Genomic DNA, 26,585 nt, shown 5'->3' on the forward strand with positions numbered 1-26,585 from the left:
AGCCCCTCATTATTACATTTTAAACACTTTTTATTTGTAAGAAACGATTTTTATACTATTTCAATTTAATAAAAATGTTTCTTATTGATTTGTTTTGGACTAAAGAACTAATTATTACATTTTGGGGCCGATCCGGATCATATACACAATGTAACCTTAAAGGGGAACTGCACTTTTTTTTGGAATTTTGCCTCTCGTTCACAATCATTATGAGAAACAAGAACACGTCTTTTAAAAACTTTTTTTTTTAACAATTTTAAAGATGATAAAAAAAACACCCCAGTTTAGCCTTCAAAGCCCTCCAAAACCATCTAAAATCCTCCATTAACGTTTTATATACACACTGCAAGTATATATATAATGTAGTAACAGACACCTTCATAACACTATGTAATATGTACAATATACACACTGCAAGTATATATATAATGTGGTAACAGACACTTTCATAACAATATGTAATATGTACAATATACAAGTATATATATCATGTAGTAACAGACACCTTCATAACAATATGTAATATGTACAATATACACACTGCAAGTATATATATGTAATGTAATAACATACACCTTCATAACAATATGTAATATGTACAATATACACACTGCAAGTATATATATATATATATAATGTAGTAATAGACACCTTCATAACAATATGTAATATGTACAATATACACACTGCAAGTATATATATAATGTAGTAACAGACACTTTCATAACAATATGTAATATGTACAATATACAAGTATATGTATCATGTAGTAACAGACACCTTCATAACAATATGTAATATGTACAATATACACACTGCAAGTATATATATATATATATATAATGTAGTAATAGACACCTTCATAACAATATGTAATATGTACAATATACACACTGCAAGTATATATATAATGTAGTAACAGACACTTTCATAACAATATGTAATATGTACAATATACAAGTATATGTATCATGTAGTAACAGACACCTTCATAACAATATGTAATATGTACAATAAACACACTGCAAGTATATATATATATAATGTAGTAACAGACACCTTCATAACAATATGTAATATGTACAATATACACACTGCAAGTATATATATGATGTAGTAACAGACACCTTCATAACAATATGTAATATGTACAATATACACACTGCAAGTATATATATAATGTGGTAACAGACACTTTCATAACAATATGTAATATGTACAATATACACACTGCAAGTATATATATATATATATATATATATATATATATATATATATATATATATATATATATATATATATATATATATATATATATATATATATATATATATATATATATAATGTCAAACTCAAGGCCCGGGGGCCAGATCTGGGCCGCGACATCATATTATCTGTCCCGCAAACAGCTGGAAATGATATGTGTCAATAAAGTACTTCATATTTTCTCACAATGTAATTGATTTTTTTTTCATTTTGACAGAAAAAATATATGTACTGCTTGAAATTGCATTTATCTTAAACTTTAATAGTATCCAATATTGCAACAAATATTACAGTATATTATCATACTTTCCAAACACGTTTTTGTCTAAATAAAAATACTTCACTTTTCAGCAAACAACCCATCAAATTAATAAAACGTCAGGCTTGTCACTGACTCTGTGTTTGTGTTTTATTTCCTGTCAGCGCTCTTATTTTGGTTCCATTTCCTGCACGTCTCCCCGAGCGCTCGTTTCCCTTCACCTGTCCCTGATTGGCAGCCTGGCACACCTGGTGGCAGTTGCCAATCAGGCTGCTATTTATACCTGCCTCGCCCTCCAGTCAGGGCTTGAGGATTGTTAGCTGTTTGCGGTTTGCTGTCTCCTGGTTCCTTGTATCTTGTTTCCAGTCTCCAGTTCTCCTTGATTCCTGTATCCTGTTGCCTGATCACTGGTTCCTAGTTCCTGTTTCCTGTATCCTGTTGCCTGATCCCTGGTTCCTAGTTCCTGTTTCCTGCTTTTTCCTTTGCACATTAAAATCATGTTTTCCTGCAACAAGCCTGGCATTTCTGCATCTTGGGCTTTGTCACTAACACTTCCTGACATAGAAATGACAACAAATGTTACGTTAAAAAAAAAATACTGCTGTTTTTTTACGTTAAAATTCTGTTAACGGGGCTGCCAGTTTTTGACTGTAAAATCTACGGTTGTTGTTTTTAACAGTGTATTACTGTAAATGGAAAGACGGTACATTTGTTTTCACGGTAAAAAAAAACGGGCAGCTAAGTTGCCAGAATAAGAAAATAACTTGAACGGTTTTTCCATGAACAATAAAATGCTGTAAAAAAAACAATGTCAATTTAACACAAAAATTCTGGCAACTAAGCTGCCAACTTTTTCCGTAAATCCCCCCAGCCCCCCACCCAATTTTTTTTTTTTTTTTTCTGTTTTTCCATTTACTGTAAATTGGAGGATGCGGGAAGAACTGTGGACACTGTCACGTTCAAACACTGAGGACATCTATTAAACAAGACAAAAGGCAAGGAATCAAACAGAGACAGAATTCAATTTGGACTCAATATTGAGGAGAGACATGGCCACTGCACTCTCTGTACAGTCCTGCACCACGCTCTGACGAAGAAGGTTTTCGTCTCCTCATTTATTCAGATGTTCAATGTTCACGCACCAACACATGTCACAGCAGGAATGGGAAGTATGTAAAACAGTCATTGTTTTCGGTCGCTTTGAAGACCAAGAAGTGGGATTTCTCGGGCTTGGGCTCTTCCTTTGGGGCGGCATGGCGTAGTGGGTAGAGCAACCGTGCCAGAAACCAGAGGGTTGCAGGTTCGCTCCCCGCCTCTTACCATCCAAAAAAAAAATCGCTGCCGTTGTGTCCTTGGGCGGGACACTTCACCCTTTGCCCCCGGTGCCACTCACACCGGTGAATTGAATGATAGGTGGTGGTCGGAGGGGCCGTTGGCGCAAATTGCAGCCACGCTTCCGTCAGTCTACCCCAGGGCAGCTGTGGCTATGAAAGTAGCTTACCACCACCAGGTGTGAATGATTGATGGGTTCTACATGTAAAGCGACTTTGGGTACTTAGAAAAGCGCTATATAAATCCAAGTTATTATTATTATTATTATTATTCCTGGATCCAGCTGGGGCAGGTGTTGGAGGACAATGGATAACCCCTCCCGTCTCCTGACCACAGCGACTTCAAGAGGGCAGCGGGTCGTAAATAGCGTTGACCTCGGTTACCAAATAGTTGGAAGAGAGTTTGTGAAATACTTCAGAGAGAGTTCGTTTAACACTTCAAAGAGAGTTCCTCTGGAAGTTGAGCAGATCCTGCCATCTGTCCGTGTTGAAATCACAGTGGCGTTTCACGAGCCTTCTTCCTCTTGTTAGGCCTCGAAAGACAGCATTCATAATACAACGTTTCTTTTGTGATAACTTACAAACAATTATTCCAACAGACACTCTTGTGATTCGGATAACATCGGACTGTCTGCCCCGCAGGATGAATTTGAGGACCAGTCATAGACAATTGAGAGTGAAAAGCAAATTTTATTTTCACTCGCGCACAAAACATTCTAACTTGGATCGTTTCCCTGGCTTGGAGACTCTTCCGAAGGACAGTGCGGCGAAGACACAACAAACTCCCTTCTTGTCTCTCATGGACACACACCTGTTGTTGTTGACTTTGGACTGACTGGCGGCTGCAACAACACCAAGGCCGCGGAACAGAGACACGCGGCAGGCTTAAACACACACACACATGCACCCACAAAAAATATACGCCACGCACACACCCTTGACGCAAATCCCTTAGGGGCGATGGACGGCTGGGCAGCGCCTGAAGAGCTGCAGCCTGGCCACCGTGGCACCTCACTCCCTCCCATCTGTTGCAAGTCGTTGTAATATGTATATGTGCTTTGCTATGGAGGTTTTTTTCCCAAACTCAAGACTGGGCCCCCTTAGGAGCCCAGTCTAGATTGTATTTTTTTTACTCATCCTCCCCCAGCGTTGACCTTTTTCCCATCTTTTACGGGGCACCTTCAGCGTTCCTGTTCTGTCACCCTGTACACTGTTTGTTTGTCTAATCTTGAACGGGTTTGTGCTGAAAACTAAGTTTCGTTGCACTCGTGCAACGACAATAAAGACCTACCTAAAATGTTGTAAAAAAAAGAATATTTTGTAAATGTAAAGTTTTTACTGGAAAATGGACAGTCTACTTAAAACTATTTATATAATTACTAGTGTCACCGATTCTGTTCATAGCTTTTATGGACAGAATTTCTAGGCGCAGTCAAGGCGTTGAGGGGATCTGGTTTGGTGGCTGCAGGATTAGGTCTCTGCTTTTTGCAGATGATGTGGTCCTGATGGCTTCATCCGGCCAGGATCTTCAGCTCTCGCTGGATCGGTTCGCAGCCGAGTGTGAAGCGACTGGGATGAGAATCAGCACCTCCAAGTCCGAGTCCATGGTTCTCGCCCGGAAAAGGGTGGAATGCCATCTTCGGGTTGGGGAGGAGACCCTTCCCCAAGTGGAGGAGTTCAAGTACCTCGGAGTCTTGTTCACGAGTGAGGGAAGAGTGGATCATGAGATCGACAGGCGGATCGGTGCGGCATCTTCAGTAATGCGGACGCTGTATCGATCCGTTGTGGTGAAGAAGGAGCTGAGCCGGAAGGCAAAGCTCTCAATTTACCGGTCGATCTACGTTCCCATCCTCACCTATGGTCATGAGCTTTGGGTTATGACCGAAAGGACAAGATCACGGGTACAAGCGGCCGAAATGAGTTTCCTCCGCCGGGTGGCAGGGCTCTCCCTTAGAGATAGGGTGAGAAGCTCTGTCATCCGGGGGGAGCTCAAAGTAAAGCCGCTGCTCCTCCACATCGAGAGGAGCCAGATGAGGTGGTTCGAGCATCTGGTCAGGATGCCACCCGAACGCCTCCCTCGGGAGGTGTTTAGGGCACGTCCGACCGGTAGGAGGCCACGGGGAAGACCCAGGACACGCTGGGAAGACTATGTCTCCCAGCTGGCCTGGGAACGCCTCGGGATCCCCCGGGAGGAGCTGGACGAAGTGGCTGGGGAGAGGGAAGTCTGGGCTTCCCTGCTTAGGCTGCTGCCCCCGCGACCCGACCTCGGATAAGCGGAAGAAGATGGATGGATGGATGGACTAGTGAAATCCAGAGGCAAATCCATACATTATTAAAGTTAAAGTACCAATAATTTTCACACACACTAGGTGTGGTAAAATTATTCTCTGCATTTGACCCATCACCCTTGATCACCCCCTGGGAGGTGAGGGGAGCAGTGGGCAGCAGCGGCTGGGAATCATTTTTGGTGATTTAAGGGTGGAGTGCCATGGGATGTTTGGAGTCTAGATTTGAGGGTTTTGGAGGTGCTTGGGTTACCAGGAGGTGCATGCGTAGTCGAAAAAGGGTTGAATGAGAGTTCCCGCTAGAATCGTCATGGTGCTCTTGTTGACCAGAGAAGAGATTCTGTAGAGAAATCGTGTTCGTTGGTTGACCTTTTTGATTACCTTGGTTGCCATTTTATCACAGGAAAGATTAGCCTCTTGAATGGAACCTAGGTCGGTTGTTTGTCTCCGAGCTTGTCAAAGATACATTTCTGTTTTGAATTCATCATTTATGGAACATGGTCCACTCGGACTCAATGTCCACCGCCTCCCACGTGACATGGTCAAAATTCTTCCGGAGGTGGGAATTGAAACTCTCTCTGACAGGAAACTCCGCTAGGCGTTCCCAGCAGACCCTCACAATGCGTTTGGGCCTGCCAGGTCTGTCCGGCATCCTCCCCCACCATCGCAGCCAACTCACCACCAGGTGGTGATCGGTAGAAAGCTCAGCCCCTCTCGGTTCGCAGCCGAGTGTGAAGCGACTGGGATGGGAATCAGCACCTCCAAGTCCGAGTCCATGGTTCTCGCATGGAAAATGGTGGAGTGCTATCTCCGGGTTGGGGAGGAGATCTTGCCCCAAGTGGAGGAGTTCAAGTACCTCGGAGTCTTGTTCACGAGTGAGGGAAGAGTGGATGGTGAGATCGACAGGCGGATCAGTGCGGCGTCTTCAGTAATGCGGACGCTGTATCGATCTGTTGTGGTGAAGAAGGAGCTGAGCCGGAAGGCAAAGCTCTCAATTTACCGGTCGATCTACGTTCCCATCCTCACCTATGGTCATGAGCTTTGGGTTATGACCAAGAGGACAAGATCACGGGTACAAGCGGCCCAAATGAGTTTCCTCCGCCAGGTGGCGGGTCTCTTCCTTAGAGATAGGGTGAGAAGCTCTGTCATCCGGGGGGAGCTCAAAGTAAAGCCGCTGCTCCTCCACATGGAGAGGAGCCAGATGAGGTGGTCGGGCATCTGGTCAGGATGCCAACCGAACGCCTCCCTAGGGAGGTGTTTAGGGCACGTCCGACCGGCATACTTGGCAACCTTGAGACCGCCGAATTCGGGAGGTTGTATTTGAAAGTGCAATGCTTTGCAGCCAGTGGCACAGCCTTTGAAGGAGCATCTGTGAAATTTAATTTGCAGGAAAGGAGTGAGTTTAGGGTTGAATTGTCCATCCTCGTTCTATTCTCTGTCACTATCTTTCTAACCATGCTCAACACCCTCTCTGACGACTTGCAAGCTTACTTCTTCTTCTTACTCGTCGTCGCCATGATTGTCTCTTCTTCGTTCTTCTGCTTCGTCTCCTTCTTGTTGTGTGTGCAGTTGTGCACTCTCCAAAAGCCGTAGATGTTACGGACGTGACGACAGGCTGTCCTCACTCAGGTCCGCATGGACCTGGAGGGGGCGTGCCTTGTTGTCCGGCTGGAAATCGGGAGAAATTCGGGAGAATGGTTGACCCGAGAGATTTTCGGGAGAGGCACTGAAATTCGGGAGTCTCCCGGACAATTCGGGAGGGTTGGCAAGTATGCCGACCGGCAGGAGGCCACGGGAAAGACCCAGGACACGTTGGGAAGACTATGTGACTGGGCCGGCACGCTGTTTATATGAAGGAAAAGCGGACGTGACGACAGGCTGTCCTCAATCAGGTCCGCATGGACCTGGAGGGGGCGTGCCTTGTTGTCCGGCTGGAAATCGGGAGAAATTCGGGAGAATGGTTGACCCGAGAGATTTTCGGGAGAGGCACTGAAATTCGGGAGTCTCCCGGAAAATTCGGGAGGGTTGGCAAGTATGCTGACCGGCAGGAGGCCACGGGAAAGACCCAGGACACGTCGGGAAGACTATGTGACTGGGCCGGCACGCTGTTTATATGAAGGAAAAGCGGACGTGACGACAGGCTGTCCTCACTCAGGTCCGCATGGACCTGGAGGGGGCGTGCCTTGTTGTCCGGCTGGAAATCAGGAGAAATTCGGGAGAATGGTTGACCCGAGAGATTTTCGGGAGAGGCACTGAAATTCGGGAGTCTCCCGGACAATTCGGGAGGGTTGGCAAGTATGCCGACCGGCAGGAGGCCACGGGAAAGACCCAGGACACGTCGGGAAGACTATGTGACTGGGCCGGCACGCTGTTTATATGAAGGAAAAGCGGACGTGACGACAGGCTGTCCTCACTCAGGTCCGCATGGACCTGGAGGGGGCGTGCCTTGTTGTCCGGCTGGAAATCGGGAGAAATTCGGGAGAATGGTTGACCCGAGAGATTTTCGGGAGAGGCACTGAAATTCGGGAGTCTCCCGGAAAATTCGGGAGGGTTGGCAAGTATGCCGACCGGCAGGAGGCCACGGGAAAGACCCAGGACACGTTGGGAAGACTATGTGACTGGGCCGGCACGCTGTTTATATGAAGGAAAAGCGGACGTGACGACAGGCTGTCCTCACTCAGGTCCGCATGGACCTGGAGGGGGCGTGCCTTGTTGTCCGGCCGGAAATCGGGAGAAATTCGGGAGAATGGTTGACCCGAGAGATTTTCGGGAGAGGCACTGAAATTCGGGAGTCTCCCGGACAATTCCGAAGGGTTGGCAAGTATGCCGACCGGCAGGAGGCCACGAGAAAGACCCAGGACACGTCGGGAAGACTATGTGACTGGGCCGGCACGCTGTTTATATGAAGGAAAAGCGGACGTGACGACAGGCTGTCCTCACTCAGGTCCACATGGACCTGGAGGGGGCGTGCCTTGTTGTCCGGCTGGAAATCGGGAGAAATTCGGGAGAATGGTTGACCCAAGAGATTTTCGTGAGAGGCACTGAAATTCGGGAGTCTCCCGGAAAATTTGGGAGGGTTGGCAAGTATGCCGACCGGCAGGAGGCCACGGGGAAGACCCAGGACACGTCGGGAAGACTATGTGACTGGGCCGGCACGCTGTTTATATGAAGGAAAAGCGGACGTGACGACAGGCTGTCCTCACTCAGGTCCGCATGGACCTGGAGGGGGCGGGCCTTGTTGTCCGGCTGGAAATCGGGAGAAATTCGGGAGAATGGTTGACCCGAGAGATTTTCGGGAGAGGCACTGAAATTCGGGAGTCTCCCGGAAAATTCGGGAGGGTTGGCAAGTATGCCGACCGGCGGGAGGCCACGGGGATGACCCAGGACTCGTCGGGAAGACTATGTCTCCCGACTGGCCTGGGAACGCCTCGGGAGCCCCCGGAAGGAGCTGGACGAAGCGGCTGGGGAGAGGGAAGTCTGGGCTTCCCTGACCTCGGATAAGCAGAAGAAAATGGATGAATGGATGGATAGCCCCCAATTCCAACCCTTGATGCTGACTGCCAAGCAGGGAGGTAATGGCTCCCATTTTTATAGTCTTTGGTATGACTCGGCTGGGGTTTGAACGCACAACCTACCGATCTCAGTGTTAGAATAATTGTTTCTAAATTATCACAAAAACTTTGTATTACATTGTGTTCCTGACAAGAAGACAAAAGGCTGTCTTTTGAAACCTACTAAGAGTAAGGCTCGTAAAACTCCACTGTGTAGGGAGGGGAATCAAGATGGTGTTCTTTCATGTATGGTAATCAACAGAAGGATGTCGTTCTGGCCCAAGGACTTCAAAGCGGAGAGAACCAAGGATCTGCCCAATTTCCAGACGAACTCTTTTTGAAGTATTTTACGAACTCTTTTTGAACTATTTTACGACCTCTTCTTTTGAACTGTTTGGTAACCAAAGGCAACGCTGTTTACGATCCACTTCCCTCTGGAAGCAGCTGTGGTCAGGTGGGGGGAGAAAGTCCAATAAAGAAGGAGGAGTGCAATCTTTGGGCAGAGCGTGCTGGAGATTGTAGAAGGATACAATGTCCGGGCGACTCTCCTCAATATATTGTGTCCAAATTGAATTCTGTCTCTGTTTAATTCTTTGCCTCTTGTCTTGTTTAATAGATGTCATCGGTGTTTGAACCTGACACTCAGGTCGGACACTCTAACCACTAGGCCAGGGGTGCTCACATTTTTTCTGCAGGCGAGCTACTTTTCAATTGATCAAGTCGTGGGGATCTACCACATTCATATGTATAATTTATATTTACTTATTTATGAAACATATGTTTTTGTTAACAAGTTAAAGGTGTTTAATGATAATGCAAGTATGTTTAACACATATAGTTAATATTGTTAATAAATTAAAGGTGTTTAATGAAAATACAAGTATGCTTAATACATATAGTTAATATTGTTAACAAGTTAAAGGTGTTTAATGATAATACAAGCATGTTTAACACATATAGTTAATATTGTTAATAAATTAAAGGTGTTTAATGATAATACAAGAATGTTTAACACATAGTTAATATTGTTAACAAGTTAAAGGTGTTTAAAGATAATACAAGCATGTTTAACACATATAGTTAATATTGTTAACAAGTTAAAGGTGTTTAAAGATAATACAAGCATGTTTAACACATAGTTAATATTGTTAACAAGTTAAAGGTGTTTAAAGATAATACAAGCATGTTTAACACATAGTTAATATTGTTAACAAGTTAAAGGTGTTTAATGATAATACAAGCATGTTTAACACATATAGTTAATATTGTTAATAAATTAAAGGTGTTTAATGATAATACAAGAATGTTTAACATATAGTTAATATTGTTAACAAGTTAAAGGTGTTTAAAGATAATACAAGCATGTTTAACACTTATAGTCAATATTGGTAATAAGTTAAAGGTGTTTAAAGATAATACAAGCATGTTTAACACATATAGTTAATATTGTTAACAAGTTAAAGGTGTTTAAAGATAATGCAAGCATGTTTAACACATATAGTTAATATTGTTAATAAATTAAAGGTGTTTAATGATAATACAAGAATGTTTAACACATTGTTAATATTGTTAATAAATTAAAGGTGTTTAATGATAATGCAAGCATGTTTAACACATATAGTTAATATTGTTAATAAGTTAAAAGTGTTTAAAGATAATACAAGCATGTTTAACACATATAGATTCCTTTCTTTCATGAAGACAAGAATATAAGTTGGTGTATTACCTGATTCTGATGACTTGCATTGATAGGAATCAGACAGTGGTGATGATAACGTCCGCATTTTCGAATGGAGGAGAAAAAAAAGTCCTCCTTTCTGTCCAATACCACATGAAAGTGGTTGGTTTTTGGCATCTTATTTGTCCAGCTTCCGTCCTCCTTTGTATACACTTTACAAGAAATACATTGTCGGCAAACGCCGTAGCTTGCTAGCTTGTGCGCGCCAGCTTTCTGAGACTCTTGTTTTGTTAGCGCAACTGTGCAACTGTGCAGTCGGTCTTTGGAGTTTTGACGACAGGTACGGCGCCAGAGTCTGTTGAAATAAAGTGTTTCTCGCCTTCCTGTCGGTCATTTGAATGAGCTGGCAGCAGCCGGCGTCATCTCAGAAGACCCTCGGGTGCCGTGAATGTCAATCAAGTGACGAAAGTGACGTCATCGTGAAGATTTATGATCGCTCATTTTTAGGACTATTTTTTTTAATACCTGGCTGGTGATCGACTGACACACCCTCCGAGATCGACCGGTAGCTCGCGATCGACGTAATGAGCACCAGAGGTGTGGACTCGAGTCACATGACTTGGACTCGAGTCAGACTCGAGTCATGAATTTGATGACTTTAGACTCGACTTGACAAAATGTAAAAAGACTTGCAACTCGACTTAGACTTTAACATCAATGACTTGTGACTTCACTTGGACTTGAGCCTTTTGAATTGACATGACTTGACATGACTTGCTACTTTCCCCAAAACCCAAAGATGAAAAAGTTATTCGGGAGCGCTCCGTATTTTTCATTGTGTACTTGTCTGTCAGCGTTGCGTGTGTCAGCTGGTGTGCTCTCAGTACAACAGCCAATCAAATTAGATCTACTTTGTTTTCATCACACAGCATTCATCCGATCAAATTGCAGGACAACCAACGAAGAAGACATGTCCAAACCACACGCCAGTGAACAAAAAATGATACCTAAAATAATTTTGTTTGGGTATAAAAATTACGAGGTGGTCAACACAAAACGGTTTGCAATATGCAACACATGCGGTTCGAAAATTACTGATGGAGAGGCAACAACTTCCAACTTCGTCCGGCATTTGAAGTTGCACAAAGAACGGTAAGTTTTGAATGAAAGATAACGTTTATTGGCTAAGTAACGTGACTTTTATTTGCTGTGTAGTTAAATCAGTGAGGCTGTAAACTCACTGCTAATGTTATAACGTTATTGCAAACACGGGAATCTGTTGCAGTTCACTACCTTATTCATACTTTTTGTTCAGTGATTTTTTTCAAGCAGGGTTACGTTAGTCAATATATCACACGTAACGTTAGACGGCGGTCAGCAGCACCGCGTATTAGTAGTTAAAATGTATACTATATTATGAATATGTGTACCGTTTTAGCTAGCTTTCTGACATACTGTTGGTTGTTTACCTCAGTGGTCCCCAACCACCGGGCCACGGCCCGGTACTGGTCCGTGGATCGATTGGTATCGGGCCGCACAAGAAATAATTTTTTTTTTTTTCTTTTTTTAATTAAATCAACATAAAAAACACAAGATACACTTACAAGTAGTGCACCAACCCAAAACAACTCTCTCCCCCTTTTGTTCTGGGCATTGAACATGAAGACTCTTCCTTCACTGTTCCGAGTGGCCATGAGAGTCTTGGCAGTGCCTGCCTCCAGTGCTCCAGTGGAGCGAGTTTTCAGCCATGGTGGCATCATACTACGCCCCCATCGTGCACAAATGACTGACAGACTCTTGGCTAATTTGGTCTTTTGCAAATGCAATGCAGCATAGGGCCCTGACATATAAAAAGTACAACTTTTTTATGTTCACGTATATGTCATGTTTTTTCAATGTTAACACTTTTGTACAAATAAGTACATTTGCACTTTATTTTTCAATGTGTTTGTTCTGTAAAGGAATGAGTTAATGTTTAAAATGACTGGTTAATAGTGCTATTATAAAGTGCAATGTCAGCACAATTTTCTTTCCTGCAATTTAAAATGCACTTGTTTTAATAAATAAATACAGCGTTTGAAAAGCATACACAATCTGTGTTAATATATTAGTCTGTGGTTAAAAGGACTTGAAAGGACTCGAAACTCAAAATGCAGGACTTAGGACTTGACTTGAGACTTTCCAGTCTTGACTTTGGACTTGACTCGGGGCTTGCCTGTCTTGACTCGGGACTTGACTCGGACTTGAGGGCAAAGACTTGAGACTTACTTGTGACTTGCAAAACAATGACTTGGTCCCGCCTCTGATGAGCACCCCTGCACTAGGCCACTGAGTAGGTCATTATTCACTGTTACAAGCGGCCCTCTGCCATGTGGCCCTCAATGAAAACCACGTTGACATCCCTGCTTTAAAGCATTTTCCAGACAACAATACCGGCGATTGTTGAAGATTTCCGTTTGTACACTGTATGTCTCACTGAGCTTTTTTGTCCCACTCATCATTTATCCAGAAAAAAGGCTTAGCGCCCCGGCCAACAAAAGCTGCCCCACATACGTGGCGTCCACTGAAAGGGACGTTCCTGTGAGCGCTAACTTTCCTGAGCGTCGCTGGCATGCGTGAGAAGTGGGTTTCCCTTTTGGCATCAATGTGTCGATTCTTTGAAAAAACAACAACAACAAAGCCTGGCTGCTGGTGAAAATGTGTTTGCCGCTCAAGAAGATGAGGAATGTTGAAATTGTTCAACCTGAGAGTCATGTTGTTGAAATGACATGAGTGACGTATGATTAGAGAACTGTTCCCCGCCCGCACATAACCAAGCTCCGCTGACCCGTTAAAATGGGGGCTGGGGGTGGGGGGGTGAAGTATGCAATTATGTTAAAACCTCCCCGCTACTTGCTACAACCGTCAGTCTGGCTGATATCATCTTCCCGGAGGTCACAAACATGCCGGTGGACGAAGAACGGGAGAAATTGACCCACGTCATCCGAGAGTGGAACAATAACAGACTGGACTTATTTGAGATAAGTGAACCGGACAAGGTGAGTAACCCAGCGGCGTCACTCGGGGAAATGTGGTTCGGAGCTTAAGAGGGGCAAAAGTTTTGTACTTTCAAACGGAAAAAAAATCTCGTTTTGAAAATAAGTGCGCAGTTTTTTTGGTCAGGTTGAATATAGAAGTGAAGGTGAACTCATCAAAATGTGGTGCAATGGTTGGTTTATTGTGGATTTACAAAGTGAAACGAAAATATGACATACAACTCTAACATATCAAGACTTCTTTTGATATAATAATATGGCTTACAGCAGGGCTACCTAAACTACGGCCCGTGGCCTGGATCCGGCCCGCCAGCATCCCCAATCTGGCCTGCAGTATGTCCCAAGTTAAAAAAAATATATATTTTTTTTTATTTAATTTTTTTATTATTATTATTGTTTTTTATTTTTTTTATTTTTTTATATTAAAAAAAAATATATAAATATATATATATATATTTTTTTTTTATATATATATATATATATATATATATATTAGAGATGCGCGGATAGGCAATTATTTCATCCGCAACCGCATCACAAAAGTCGTCAACCATCCGCATCCACCCGAACTAACATTTAATCAACACCGCACCCGCCCGTTGTTATATATCTAATATAGACGATGCAAGGCATTAGTGAGGTTAGAAAGCTTTTGCCTGTTAAAGAAAGGAGACTGATCCAATGCAGCAGAGACATTCAATGCGTGCCACGCTGTCACGGCCCAGACGCACACCAGTGCGCAATCATCTGGGAGCCGCGCTGAGCGCACCTCCAAGCGCGTGGAGGTGCGATGTCCCTCGCACCCGCGGCGGCTCCACCCGGGCTTGCACCCGAGGCTTTAGCGCGCACCGCGGCGGCCATCCTACTCGTCGCGGCCTAGCCCTCGTGGCTCTCGCTGCCGGCGACGGCCGGGTATGGGCCCGACGCTCCAGCGCCATCCATTTTCAGGGTTCCAAAAACAATTTGAAATGTGGACTCGTCAGACCACAGAACACTTTTTCACTTTGCATCAGTCCATCTTAGATGAGCTCGGGCCTGGCGAAGTCGACAGCATTTTTCTGGGTGTTGTTGATAAATGGCTTTGGCTTTGCATAGTAGAGTTTTAACTTGCACTTACAGACGTAGTGACCAACTGTAGTGCCTGACAGTGGTTTTCTGAAGCGTTCCTGAGCCCATGTGGTGATATCTTTTACACAATGATGTCGGTTTCTGATGCAATACCACCTGAGGGATCAAAGGTCACGGGCATTCAATGTTGGTTTTCAGCCTTGCTGCTTACGTGCAGTGATTTCTCCAGATTCTCTGAACCTTTTGATGATATTACAGAGCGTAGATGGTGAAATCCCTAAATTCCTTGCAATAGCTGCTTGAGAAATGTTGTTCTTAAACAATTTGCTCAGGCATTTGTTGACAAAGTGGTGACCCTCGCCCCGTCCTTGTTTGTGAACGACTGAGCATTTCATGGAAGCTGCTTTTATACCCAATCGTGGCACCCACCTGTTCCCAATTAGCCTGTTCACCTGTGGTATGTTCCAAATAAGTCTTTGATGAGCATTCCTCAACTTTCTCACTCTTTTTTGCCACTTGTGCCAGCTTTTTTTTTCAGTTTCTCAGTGTGAACGTGAAATATCTTGTCTTTGCAGTCTATTCAATTGAATATAAGTTGAAAAGGATTTGTTGTATTCTCTTTTTATTTACCATTTACACAACGTGACAACTTCACTGCTTTCGGCTTTTGTACAAAAGACGCACGAGTAGAAGTTTCCGATCAAATTGAAACGCGACTGTTTATGCGCTGGTTAGAATCTGGTGTTCCAAGGAGTGATGCGCTTCTACTTGGAGGAATCATCGGGAGAAAACGTCGCCACCAAGTGTCTTCGTTTCGGCAGCAACGCCTCCGCCCGCGACGTCGTCCGAACTCTGTCCGAGAAGTTCAGGCCTGACATGAAAATGCTGACCGACTGCTTCTCTCTCTACGAAGTACACGGCAATGAAGGTGAGAGACCAGGGTGACGTAACATAAGTACACATACTAGGGATGTAACCATACTTGCCAACCTTGAGACCTCCGATTTCGGGAGGTGGGGGGTGGGGGGTGGGGGGGTGGGGGCGGGGGTTTTTCGTGGTCGGGGGTGGGGCGGGGGGCGTGGTTGGGGGCGTGGTTAAGATATATATATATATATATAAGAAATACTTGACTTTCAGTGAATTCTAGCTATATATATATATATATATATAAATAAAATAAATACTTGAATTTCAGTGTTCATTTACAAACTACAACTCACAAACACTTTAGAGTTAGGCTCCACCATCAGAATGTGTACTTAAACTTATAAAGATCACATGGATATCATTCAGTGAGTTGATTCACCAAAACTAACCTGTTATACAGGAGGAAAAAGCACACAGGACGTTTCAATTGTTCACAGACTGGTCGCGCTCATCAGAATGACAAGACACTTCCGTTCTGCAGGCGATAGCATTCAATTGGGAAGAAACGCCCTACTGCCCCCTACTGACCAATGTGAATACTGATAAATGTGTAATGACAGCTCCAAAAACGAATTCAAACCACAAAATAAAATAAATAAATCAACACAAAAATGTGACACATTATGGGTGGGTCACATATGCATGTACAGTAGATGGCAGTATTGTCCTGTTTAAAAGTGTCACAACATTGCTGTTTACGGCAGACCAACTGCTTTACGGTAGACACTGTTGTTGTGTGTTGTCAACACGTCACTCAGGTCCGCCTGAATTTCGGGAGTTTTTCGGGAGAAAATTTGTCCCGGGAGGTTTTCGGGAGAGGCGCTGAATTTCGGGAGTCTCCCGGAAAATCCGGGAGGGTTGGCAAGTATGGATGTAACCATTTAACTGTCCGTATTAATAACAATAGCTAAAGTGTTTGAACGGTCTAGTTGGAGATTTTTTTGCGACTTTTTCTGCGCATCAACAGAACGCAAAGTGAACGAGGACGAAAGACCTTTGGTGGTTCAGTTGAACTGGAACTCGGACAACAGAGAAGGACGTTTCGTGCTCAAGCAGACCACCGAGGTAAATGTGTCGTAAATATGCTATGGAGTAGATATGTGGTCATACTTGCCAACCTTGAGACCTCCGAATTCGGGAGATGGGGGGTGGGGAGTTGAGGTGTGGGGGTGGGGCGGGGTTTGGTGGTAGCGGGGGTGTATATTGTAGCGTCCCGGAAGAGTTAGGGCTACAAGGGATTCTGGGTATTTGTTCTGTGTTACTGTCACGTTCAAACACTGAAGACATCTATTGAAAACCAGCTGAAGTTCCTTAGCCATATCGCAGTCACCACCCTGCGACCAGACATTGTCCTTGTGTCTGAGTCCACCAAATAAGCTGTGCTGCTGGAGCTGACAGTCCCGTGGGAAGATCGCCTGGAAGAAGCCTTCGAGAGGAAGCTCTCCAAGTATGCAGGACTGGTCAGCGACTGTCAGCAGGCTGGTTGGAGAGCAAGGTGTTTCCCTGTGGAGGTTGGATGTGGAGGATTTGCAGCCCGTTCCTTGGTCGGAGCCTTCAGCAGTTTGGGCATCGATGGAGAGAGAAAGAGGAGAGCCATCCGCAGTACCACCGAAGCGGCGGAAAGGGCCTCGAGATGGTTGTGGCTCAAAAGAGGAGATCCTTGGAGTCATGGTAGCTAGCGAGCCGTCTGGACACAAGCCGGGGGATTTGATCACCCCCGGTTGGGTCGCTTGGAGGAGGGCGTATGACCAGTTGAGAGACCCGAAACGCCCGGTGAATCCAAGAGGTCACTGAGGATGTGTCCAGACTAAGCATCAGTAGATGTATGTACACAGTGGAGTAGATATGTGGTCATACTTGCCAACCTTGAGACCTCCGAATTCGGGAGATGGGGGGTGGGGAGTTGAGGTGTGTGTGGGGGGGGGGGGGGGGGGGGGGGGGGGGGGGGGTTTGGAGGTAGCGGGGGTGTATATTGTAGCGTCCTGGAAGAGTTAGGGCTACAAGGGATTCTGGGTATTTGTTCTGTGTTACTGTCACGTTCAAACACTGAAGACATCTATTAAACAAGACAAAAGGCAAGGAATCACACAGAGACAGACTTGAGGAGAGACATGGCCACTGCACTCTCTGTACAGTCCTGCACCACGCTCTGACGAAGAAGGTTGTCGTCTCCTCTTTTATTCAGATGTTCAATGTTCACGCGCCAACACATGTCACAGCAGGAATGGGAAGTATGTAAAACAGTCATTGTTTTTCGGTCGCTTTGAAGACCAAGAAGAGGATTTCTCGGGCTTGGGCTCTTCCTGGATCCAGCTGGGGCAGGGAGTTGGAGGACAATGGATAACCCCCTCCGTCTCCTGACCACAACGACTTCAAGAGGGCAGCGGGTCGTAAATAGCGTTGACCTCGGTTACCAAATAGTCGGAAGAGAGTTTGTGAAATACTTCAAAGAGAGTTCGTTTAACACTTCAAAGAGAGTTCCTCTGGAAGTTGAGCAGATCCTGCCATCTGTCCGTGTTGAAATCACAGTGGCGTTTCACGAGCCTTCTTCCTCTTGTTAGGCCTCGAAAGACAGCCTTCATCTTCTTATCAGGAACATAATGTAATACAACGTTTCTTTTGTGATAACTTACAAAGAATTATTCCAACAGTTACGGTGCGGATGTTCTCCCGAAATGTGTTTGTCATTCTTGTTTGGTGTGTGTTCACAGTGTGGCGCATATTTGTAACAGTGTTAAAGTTGTTTATACGGCCACCCTCACTATGACTTGTATGGCTGTTGACCAAGTATGTCTTGCAGTCACTTACGTGTGTCTGTAGAAGCCGTAAACGACATGTGACTGGGCCGGCAACGACAAGTTGTAGAGGACGCTAAAGGCAGTGCCATCACGGCGCGCCCTCAATATTGTTGTCCGGTTGAAAATCGGGAGAAATTCGGGAGAATGGTTGCCCCGGGAGATTTTCGGGAGGGGCACTGAAATTCGGGAGTCTCCCGGAAAAATCGGGAGGGTTGGCAAGTATGTATGTGGTATATGCAAGTCTTGGTTTCTGTCACGTTCAAACACTGAGGACATCTATTAAACAAGACAAAAGGCAAGGAATCAAACAGAGACAGAATTCAATTTGGACTCAATATTGAGGAGAGACATGGCCACTGCACTCTCTGTACAGTCCTGCGCCACGCTCTGACGAAGAAGGTTTTCGTCTCCTCTTTTATTCAGATGTTCAATGTTCACGCGCCAACACATGTCACAGCAGGGATGGGAAGTATGTAAAACAGTCGCTTTGAAGACCAAGAAGAGGATTTCTCGGGCTTGGGCTCTTCCTGGATCCAGCTGGGGCAGGTGTTGGAGGACAATGGATAACCCCCTCCGTCTCCTGACCACAACGACTTCAAGAGGGCAGCGGGTCGTAAATAGCGTTGACCTTGGTTACCAAATAGTCGGAAGAGAGTTTGTGAAATACTTCAAAGAGAGTTCGTTTAACACTTCAAAGAGAGTTCCTCTGGAAGTTGAGCAGATCCTGCCATCTGTCCGTGTTGAAATCACAGTGGAGTTTCACGAGCCTTCTTCCTCTTGTTAGGCCTCGAAAGACAGCATTCATAATACAACGTTTCTTTTGTGATAACTTACAAACAATTATTCCAACAGTTTCTACTTTTGTGCTAACCAATAAAGGACGGCAGTCAGAATAAAGAGAAGGGAGGCGTGATCCAGACCTTTAAAAGGACTTTGTCCAGAAAAGAGAAAAAGAACAAAAATAAAGTTCCTGACAGACCTGCAGAGAACTGGTAAGAAAAAATGTTTCTTTGCTAGCGATATTTGTTCCACTTATCTTATCTTAAACAAACATTTTAGGTCACCGAATGGAAATCCAGAAGCAGCAGAACAATGGCGAGGAAACAAAAGGCAGGAAGACGGCGGTACGTAACACAGTTAGCATTTTTTGTCCACCTAAAATTCAGAAACCTGTAAGTTCCTGGAATTTGTTTTTTTCTTTACTTAGTAGTTTATCGAACTAAAAACTACTCCTCTCAGTAAATGATGAATTCCATCCATCCATCCATCCATCTTCTTCCGCTTATCCGAGGTCGGGTCGCGGGGGCAGCAGCCTAAGCAGGGAAGCCCAGACTTCCCTGTCCCCAGCCACTTGGTCCAGCTCCTCCCGGGGGATCCCGAGGCGTTCCCAAACCAGCCGGGAGACATAGTCTTCCCAACATGTCCTGGGTCTTCCCCGTGGCCTCCTACCGGTCGGACGTGCCCGAAACACCTCCCTAGGGAGACGTTCGGGTGGCATCCTGACCAGATGCTCGAACCACCTCATCTGGCTCCTCTCGATGTGGAGGAGCAGCGGCTTTACTTTGAGCTCCTCCCGGATGACAGAGCTTCTCACCCTATCTCTAAGGCGGAGGAAACTCATTTGTACCCGTGATCTTGTCCTTTCGGTCATAACCCAAAGCTCATGACCATAGGTGAGGATGGGAACGTAGATCGACCGGTAAATTGAGAGCTTTGCCTTCCGGCTCAGCTCCTTCTTCACCACAAGGGATCGATACAGCGTCCGCATTACTGAAGACGTCGCACCGATCCGCCTGTCGCTCTCACGATCCACTCTTCCCTCACTCGTGAACAAGACTCCGAGGTACTTGAACTCCTCCACTTGGGGCAGGGTCTCCTCCCCAACCCGGAGATAGAACTCCACCATTTTCCGTGCGAGAACCATGGACTCGGACTTGGAGGTGCTGATTCCCATCCCAGTCGCTTCACACTCGGCTGCGAACCGAGAGGGGCTGAGCTTTCTACCGATCACCACCTGGTGGTGAGTTGGCTGCGATGGTGGGGGAGGATGCCGGACAGACCTGTCAGGCCCAAACGCGAGGGTGAGGGTCTGCTGGGAACGCCTAGCAGAGTTTCCTGTCAGAGAGAGTTTCAATTCCCACCTCCGGAAGAATTTTGACCATGTCACGTGGGAGGCGGTGGACATTGAGTCCGAGTGGACCATGTTCCATAAATGATGAATTCAAAACAGAAATGTATCTTTGACAAGCTCGGAGACAAACAACCGACCTAGGTTCCATTCAAGAGGCTAATCTTTCCTGTGATAAAATTGCAACCAAGGTAATCAAAAAGGTCAACCAACGAACAAGATTTCTCTACAGAATCTCTTCTCTGGTCAACAAGAGCACCATGACGATTCTAGCGGGAACTCTCATTCAACCCTTTTTCGACTACGCATGCACCTCCTGGTAACCCAAGCACCTCCAAAACCCTCAAATCAAGACTCCAAACATCCCAGAACAAGCTAGTCAGTATACTTCTAGACCTCCACCCCAGATCACACCTCACTCCTACCCACTTCTCCAAAGTGGGCTGGCTCAAGGTGGAGGACAGAGTAAAACAACTTGCACTGAGCCTGGTCTATAAAATCCGCTACACCTCCCTGATACCGAAGTCCATGTCAAACTACTTCCAGAACGTAAATGACCGTCATAACCACAACACCAGGGGGAGCTCCACAAACCACGTCAAACCCCAGATTCCGATCTAACCAAGGTCTTAACTCATTCTCCTTCTATGCTACATCTATATTGAATGCACTACCAACAAGTGTAAAAGAAAGTGCATCTCTATCCTCCTTCAAAACCTCACGAAAAGAACACCTCCAGGGATTTTGATTCCAATATTGTGGACTGAAGTTGTTAATTCAAGGTATTGTTTGGAATTTGAATGGCAGAGACAAACCACACAGGAAGTCCTCAGCCAGACTTCTGGGATCCGCTTGGATTACCGCTCGGAATTACGATCAGTGATCATCGTGAGTATGACAACATTTTTTAGCATTTTATGACCTGATAAACTTGTAACATGATCCTTGTGGCCCGTTATTGGCAACGTGGGTTCTTCACGACTGCTGGTCAGTGGAAGAAGACTTCCTGTCCGCGGTCATAAACTCCACCAACAGCTCAACGGTTCATTTCAAGCTCTCGCCAGCGTACGCCCTGTACGCCGCGAGCCGCTCTATGCTACAACGCCCAGGCTCCTCAGCACCAGGAACGATGGACCGTGTGACCGCGCTGGTCAACAGAATGGTGGCCTTGATCGGCAAGACCATCCAGGCAAGTCCATGAAACCTTCACACACAGTCGATTCTCCCAAAACGGTCCACATTTTTAAACGTTGAATCCTATTTTTGATGCTCAGTCCGCCGATTGGAAGGGCATGCTACTTGGGATGGGTACCGAACTGGGCACTGACCGAATTCTGTCGGTACTACCAGGTATCGATTCACGTAAAATCAAACAATATCGATATCTTTGAATCCTATTTTTGATACTCAGTCCGCCGATTGGCAGGGGATGCTACTTGGGATGGGTACCGAACTGGGCACTGACCGAATTCTGTCGGTACTACCAGGTATCGATTCACGTAAAATCAAACAATATCGATATCTTTGAATCCTATTTTTGATACTCAGTCCGCCGATTGGCAGGGGATGCTACTTGGGATGGGTACCGAACTGGGCACTGACCGAATTCTGTCAGTACTACGAGGTATCGATTCACGTAAAATCAAACGATATCGATATCTTTGTTTTGCGCGTGGCCTCACATTCGGTTGCCGACTAAACACCGGCAATCACAACAGTCGCTTAAGCGGTAATATTCACAAACTCAGAAAATAATTTCCGCCTCTTAAAAGAATCAGAATCAGAATTGTTGGAAACCGGAATCAAAACGGGGAACCAAAACCATCCAAATTAACATAATAGTGTGAGAGTCCAGTCCATAGTGGATCTAACATAATAGTGTGAGAGTCCAGTCCATAGTGGATCTAACATAATAGTGTGAGAGTCCAGTCCGTAGTGGATCTAACATAATAGTGTGAGTCCAGTCCATAGTGGATCTAACATAATAGTGTGAGAGTCCAGTCCATAGTGGATCTAACATAATAGTGTGAGAGTCCAGTCCATAGTGGATCTAACATAATAGTGTGAGAGTCCACTCCATAGTGGATCTAACATAATAGTGTGAGTCCAGTCCATAGTGGATCTAACATAATAGTGTGAGAGTCCAGTCCATAGTGGATCTAACATAATAGTGAGAGTCCAGTCCATAGTGGATATAACATAATAGTGAGAGTCCAGTCCATAGTGGATTTAACATAATAGTGAGAGTCCAGTCCATAGTGGATCTAACATAATAGTGTGAGAGTCCAGTCCATAGTGGATCTAACATAATAGTGTGAGAGTCCAGTCCATAGTGGATCTAACATAATAGTGTGAGAGTCCACTCCATAGTGGATCTAACATAATAGTGTGAGTCCAGTCCATAGTGGATCTAACATAATAGTGTGAGAGTCCAGTCCATAGTGGATCTAACATAATAGTGTGAGAGTCCAGTCCATAGTGGATCTAACATATTAGTGTGAGAGTCCAGTCCATAGTGGATCTAACATAATAGTGTGAGAGTCCAGTCCATAGTGGATCTAACATAATAGTGGGAGTCCAGTCCATAGTGGATCTAACATAATAGTGTGAGAGTCCAGTCCGTAGTGGATCTAGCATAATAGTGTGAGAGTCCAGTCCATAGTGGATCAAACATAATAGTGAGAGTCCAGTCCATAGTGGATCTAACATAATAGTGTGAGAGTCCAGTCCATAGTGGATCTAACATAATAATGTGAGAGTCCAGTCCATAGTGGATCTAACATAATAGTGGGAGTCCAGTCCATAGTGGATCTAACATACTATTGTGAGAGTCCAGTCCATAGTGGATCTAACATAATAGTGAGAGTCCAGTCCATAGTGGATCTAACATAATAGTGTGAGAGTCCAGTCCATAGTGGATCTAACATAATAGTGAGAGTCCAGTCCATAGTGGATCCAACATAATAGTGAGAGTCCAGTCCATAGTGGATCTAACATAATAGTGTGAGAGTCCAGTCCATAGTAGATCTAACATAATAGTGTGAGAGTCCAGTCCATAGTGGATCTAACATAATAGTGTGAGAGTCCAGTCCATAGTGGATCAAACATAATAGTGTGAGAGTCCAGTCCATAGTGGATCTAACATAATAGTGTGAGAGTCCAGTCCATAGTGGATCTAACATAATAGTGTGAGAGTCTAGTCCATAGTGGATCTAACATAATAGTGTGAGAGTCCAGTCCATAGTGGATCTAACATAATAGTGTGAGAGTCCAGTCCATAGTGGATCTAACATATTAGTGTGAGAGTCCAGTCCATAGTGGATCCAACATAATAGTGAGAGTACAGTCCATAGTGGATCTAACATAATAGTGTGAGAGTCCAGTCCATAGTGGATCTAACATAATAGTGAGAGTCCAGTCCATAGTGGATCTAACATAATAGTGAGAGTCCAGTCCATAGTGGATCTAACATAATAGTGGGAGTCCAGTCCATAGTGGATCTAACATAATAGTGAGAGTCCAGTCCATAGTGGATCTAACATAATAGTGTGAGAGTCCAGTCCATAGTGGATCTAACATAATAGTGTGAGGGTCCAGTCCGTAGTGGATCTAACATAATAGTGTGAGAGTCCAGTCCATAGTGGATCTAACATAATAGCGTGAGAGTCCAGTCCATAGTGGATCTAACATAATAGTGTGAGAGTCCAGTCCATAGTGGATCTAACATAATAGTGTGAGGGTCCAGTCCATAGTGGATCTAACATAATAGTGTGAGAGTCCAGTCCATAGTGGATCTAACATAATAGTGTGAGGGTCCAGTCCATAGTGGATCTAACATAATATTGTGAGAGTCCAGTCCATAGTGGATCTAACATAAGTGTGAGAGTCCGGTCCATAGTGTATCTAACATAATAGTGACAGTCCAGTCCATAGTGGATCTAACATAATAGTGTGAGAGTCCAGTCCATAGTGGATCTAACATATTAGTGTGAGAGTCCAGTCCATAGTGGATCTAACATATTAGTGTGAGAGTCCGGTCCATAGTGGATCTAACATAATAGTGTGAGAGTCCAGTCCATAGTGGATCTAACATAATAGTGAGAGTCCAGTCCATAGTGGATCTAACATAACAGTGAGAGTCCAGTCCATAGTGGATCTAACATAATAGTGTGAGAGTCCAGTCCATAGTGGATCTAACATATTAGTGTGAGAGTCCAGTCCATAGTGGATCTAACATATTAGTGTTGAGAGTCCAGTCCATAGTGGATCTAACATAATAGTGTGAGAGTCCAGTCCATAGTGGATCTAACATAATAGTGAGAGTCCAGTCCATAGTGGATCTAACATAATATTGTGAGAGTCCAGTCCGTAGTGGATCTAGCATAATAGTGTGAGAGTCCAGTCCATAGTGGATCTAACATAATAGTGTGAGGGTCCAGTCCATAGTGGATCTAACATAATAGTGTGAGAGTCCAGTCCATAGTGGATCTAACATAATAGTGTGAGAGTCCAGTCCGTAGTGGATCTAACATAATAGTGTGAGAGTCCAGTCCATAGTGGATCTAACATAATAGTGTCAGAGTCCAGTCCATAGTGGATCTAACATAATAGTGTGAGAGTCCAGTCCGTAGTGGATCTAACATAATAGTGGGAGTCCAGTCCATAGTGGATCTAACATAATAGTGAGAGTCCAGTCCATGGTGGATCTAACATAATAGTGAGAGTCCAGTCCATAGTGGATCTAACATAATAGTGAGAGTCCAGTCCATAGTGGATCTAACATAATAGTGAGAGTCCAGTCCATAGTGGATCTAACATAATAGTGAGAGTCCAGTCCATAGTGGATCTAACATAATAGTGAGAGTCCAGTCCATAGTGGATCTAACATAATAGTGAGAGTCCAGTTCATAGTGGATCTAACATAATAGTGTGAGAGTCCAGTCCATAGTGGATCTAACATAATAGTGAGAGTCCAGTCCATAGTGGATCTAACAATAGTGTGAGAGTCCAGTCCATAGTGGATCTAACATAATAGTGAGAGTCCAGTCCATAGTGGATCTAACATAATAGTGAGAGTCCAGTCCATAGTGGATCTAACATAATAGTGGGAGTCCAGTCCATAGTGGATCTAACATAATAGTGGGAGAGTCCAGTCCATAGTGGATCTAACATAATAGTGAGAGTCCAGTCCATAGAGGATCTAACATAATAGCGGGAGTCCAGTCCATGGTGGATCTAACATAATAATGTGAGAGTCCAGTCCATAGTGGATCAAACATAATAGTGAGAGTCCAGTCCATAGTGGATCTAACATAATAGTGTGAGACTCCAGTCCATAGTGGATCTAACATAATAGTGTGAGAGTCCAGTCCATAATGGATCTAACATAATAGTGTGAGAGTCCAGTCCATAGTGGATCTAACATAATAGTGAGAGTCCAGTCCATAGTGGATCTAACATAATATTGTGAGAGTCCGGTCCATAGTGGATCTAACATAATAGTGTGAGAGTCCAGTCGGTAGTGGATCTAGCATAATAGTGTGAGTGTCCAGTCCATAGTGGATCCAACATAATAGTGAGAGTACAGTCCATAGTGGATCAAACATAATAGTGTGAGAGTCCAGTCCATAGTGGATCTAACATAATAGTGTGAGAGTCCAGTCCATAGTGGATCTAACATAATAGTGTGAGAGTCCAGTCCATAGTGGATCAAACATAATAGTGAGAGTCCAGTCCATAGTGGATCTAACATAATAGTGTGAGAGTCCAGTCCATAGTGGATCTAACATAATAGTGTGAGGGTCCAGTCCGTAGTGGATCTAGCATAATAGTGTGAGAGCCCAGTCCATAGTGGATCTAACATAATAGTGAGAGTCCAGTCCATAGTGGATCTAACATATTAGTGTGAGAGTCCAGTCCATAGTGGATCTAACATAATATTGTGAGAGTCCAGTCCATAGTGGATCTAACATAATAGTGAGAGTCCAGTCCATAGTGGATCTAACATAATAGTGGGAGAGTCCAGTCCATAATGGATCTAACATAATAGTGTGAGAGTCCAGTCCATAGTGGATCTAACATAATAGTGAGAGTCCAGTCCATAGTGGATCTAACATAATAGTGAGAGTCCAGTCCATAGTGGATCTAACATAATAGTGGGAGTCCAGTCCATAGTGGATCTAACATAATAGTGTGAGAGTCCAGTCCATAGTGGATCTAACATAATAGTGTGAGAGTCCAGTCCATTGTGGATCTAACA

At 44.5% G+C, this 26,585-nt stretch overlaps 1 protein-coding gene across 1 annotated transcript in view; it reads left to right on the forward strand.

The window, feature by feature from the left end:
- Window positions 1-13,311: 13,311 nt before the first annotated feature.
- afdnb (afadin, adherens junction formation factor b) overlaps window positions 13,312-26,585 on the forward strand; it is a 59,412-nt gene continuing 46,138 nt past the window's right edge. The window contains exons 1-8 of the mRNA XM_072911876.1: window positions 13,312-13,408; window positions 15,209-15,401; window positions 16,368-16,465; window positions 19,078-19,190; window positions 19,258-19,322; window positions 21,134-21,214; window positions 21,319-21,515; window positions 21,601-21,666. Of these exons, the coding sequence (XP_072767977.1) occupies window positions 13,313-13,408; window positions 15,209-15,401; window positions 16,368-16,465; window positions 19,078-19,190; window positions 19,258-19,322; window positions 21,134-21,214; window positions 21,319-21,515; window positions 21,601-21,666 (909 nt within the window). The 5' untranslated portion in view covers window position 13,312. The remainder of the gene's footprint in view (window positions 13,409-15,208; window positions 15,402-16,367; window positions 16,466-19,077; window positions 19,191-19,257; window positions 19,323-21,133; window positions 21,215-21,318; window positions 21,516-21,600; window positions 21,667-26,585) is intronic.

Source organism: Nerophis lumbriciformis, linkage group LG29 (genome assembly GCF_033978685.3).
Source record: "Nerophis lumbriciformis linkage group LG29, RoL_Nlum_v2.1, whole genome shotgun sequence".
In the NCBI taxonomy this organism is placed as follows: Eukaryota; Metazoa; Chordata; class Actinopteri; order Syngnathiformes; family Syngnathidae; genus Nerophis; species Nerophis lumbriciformis.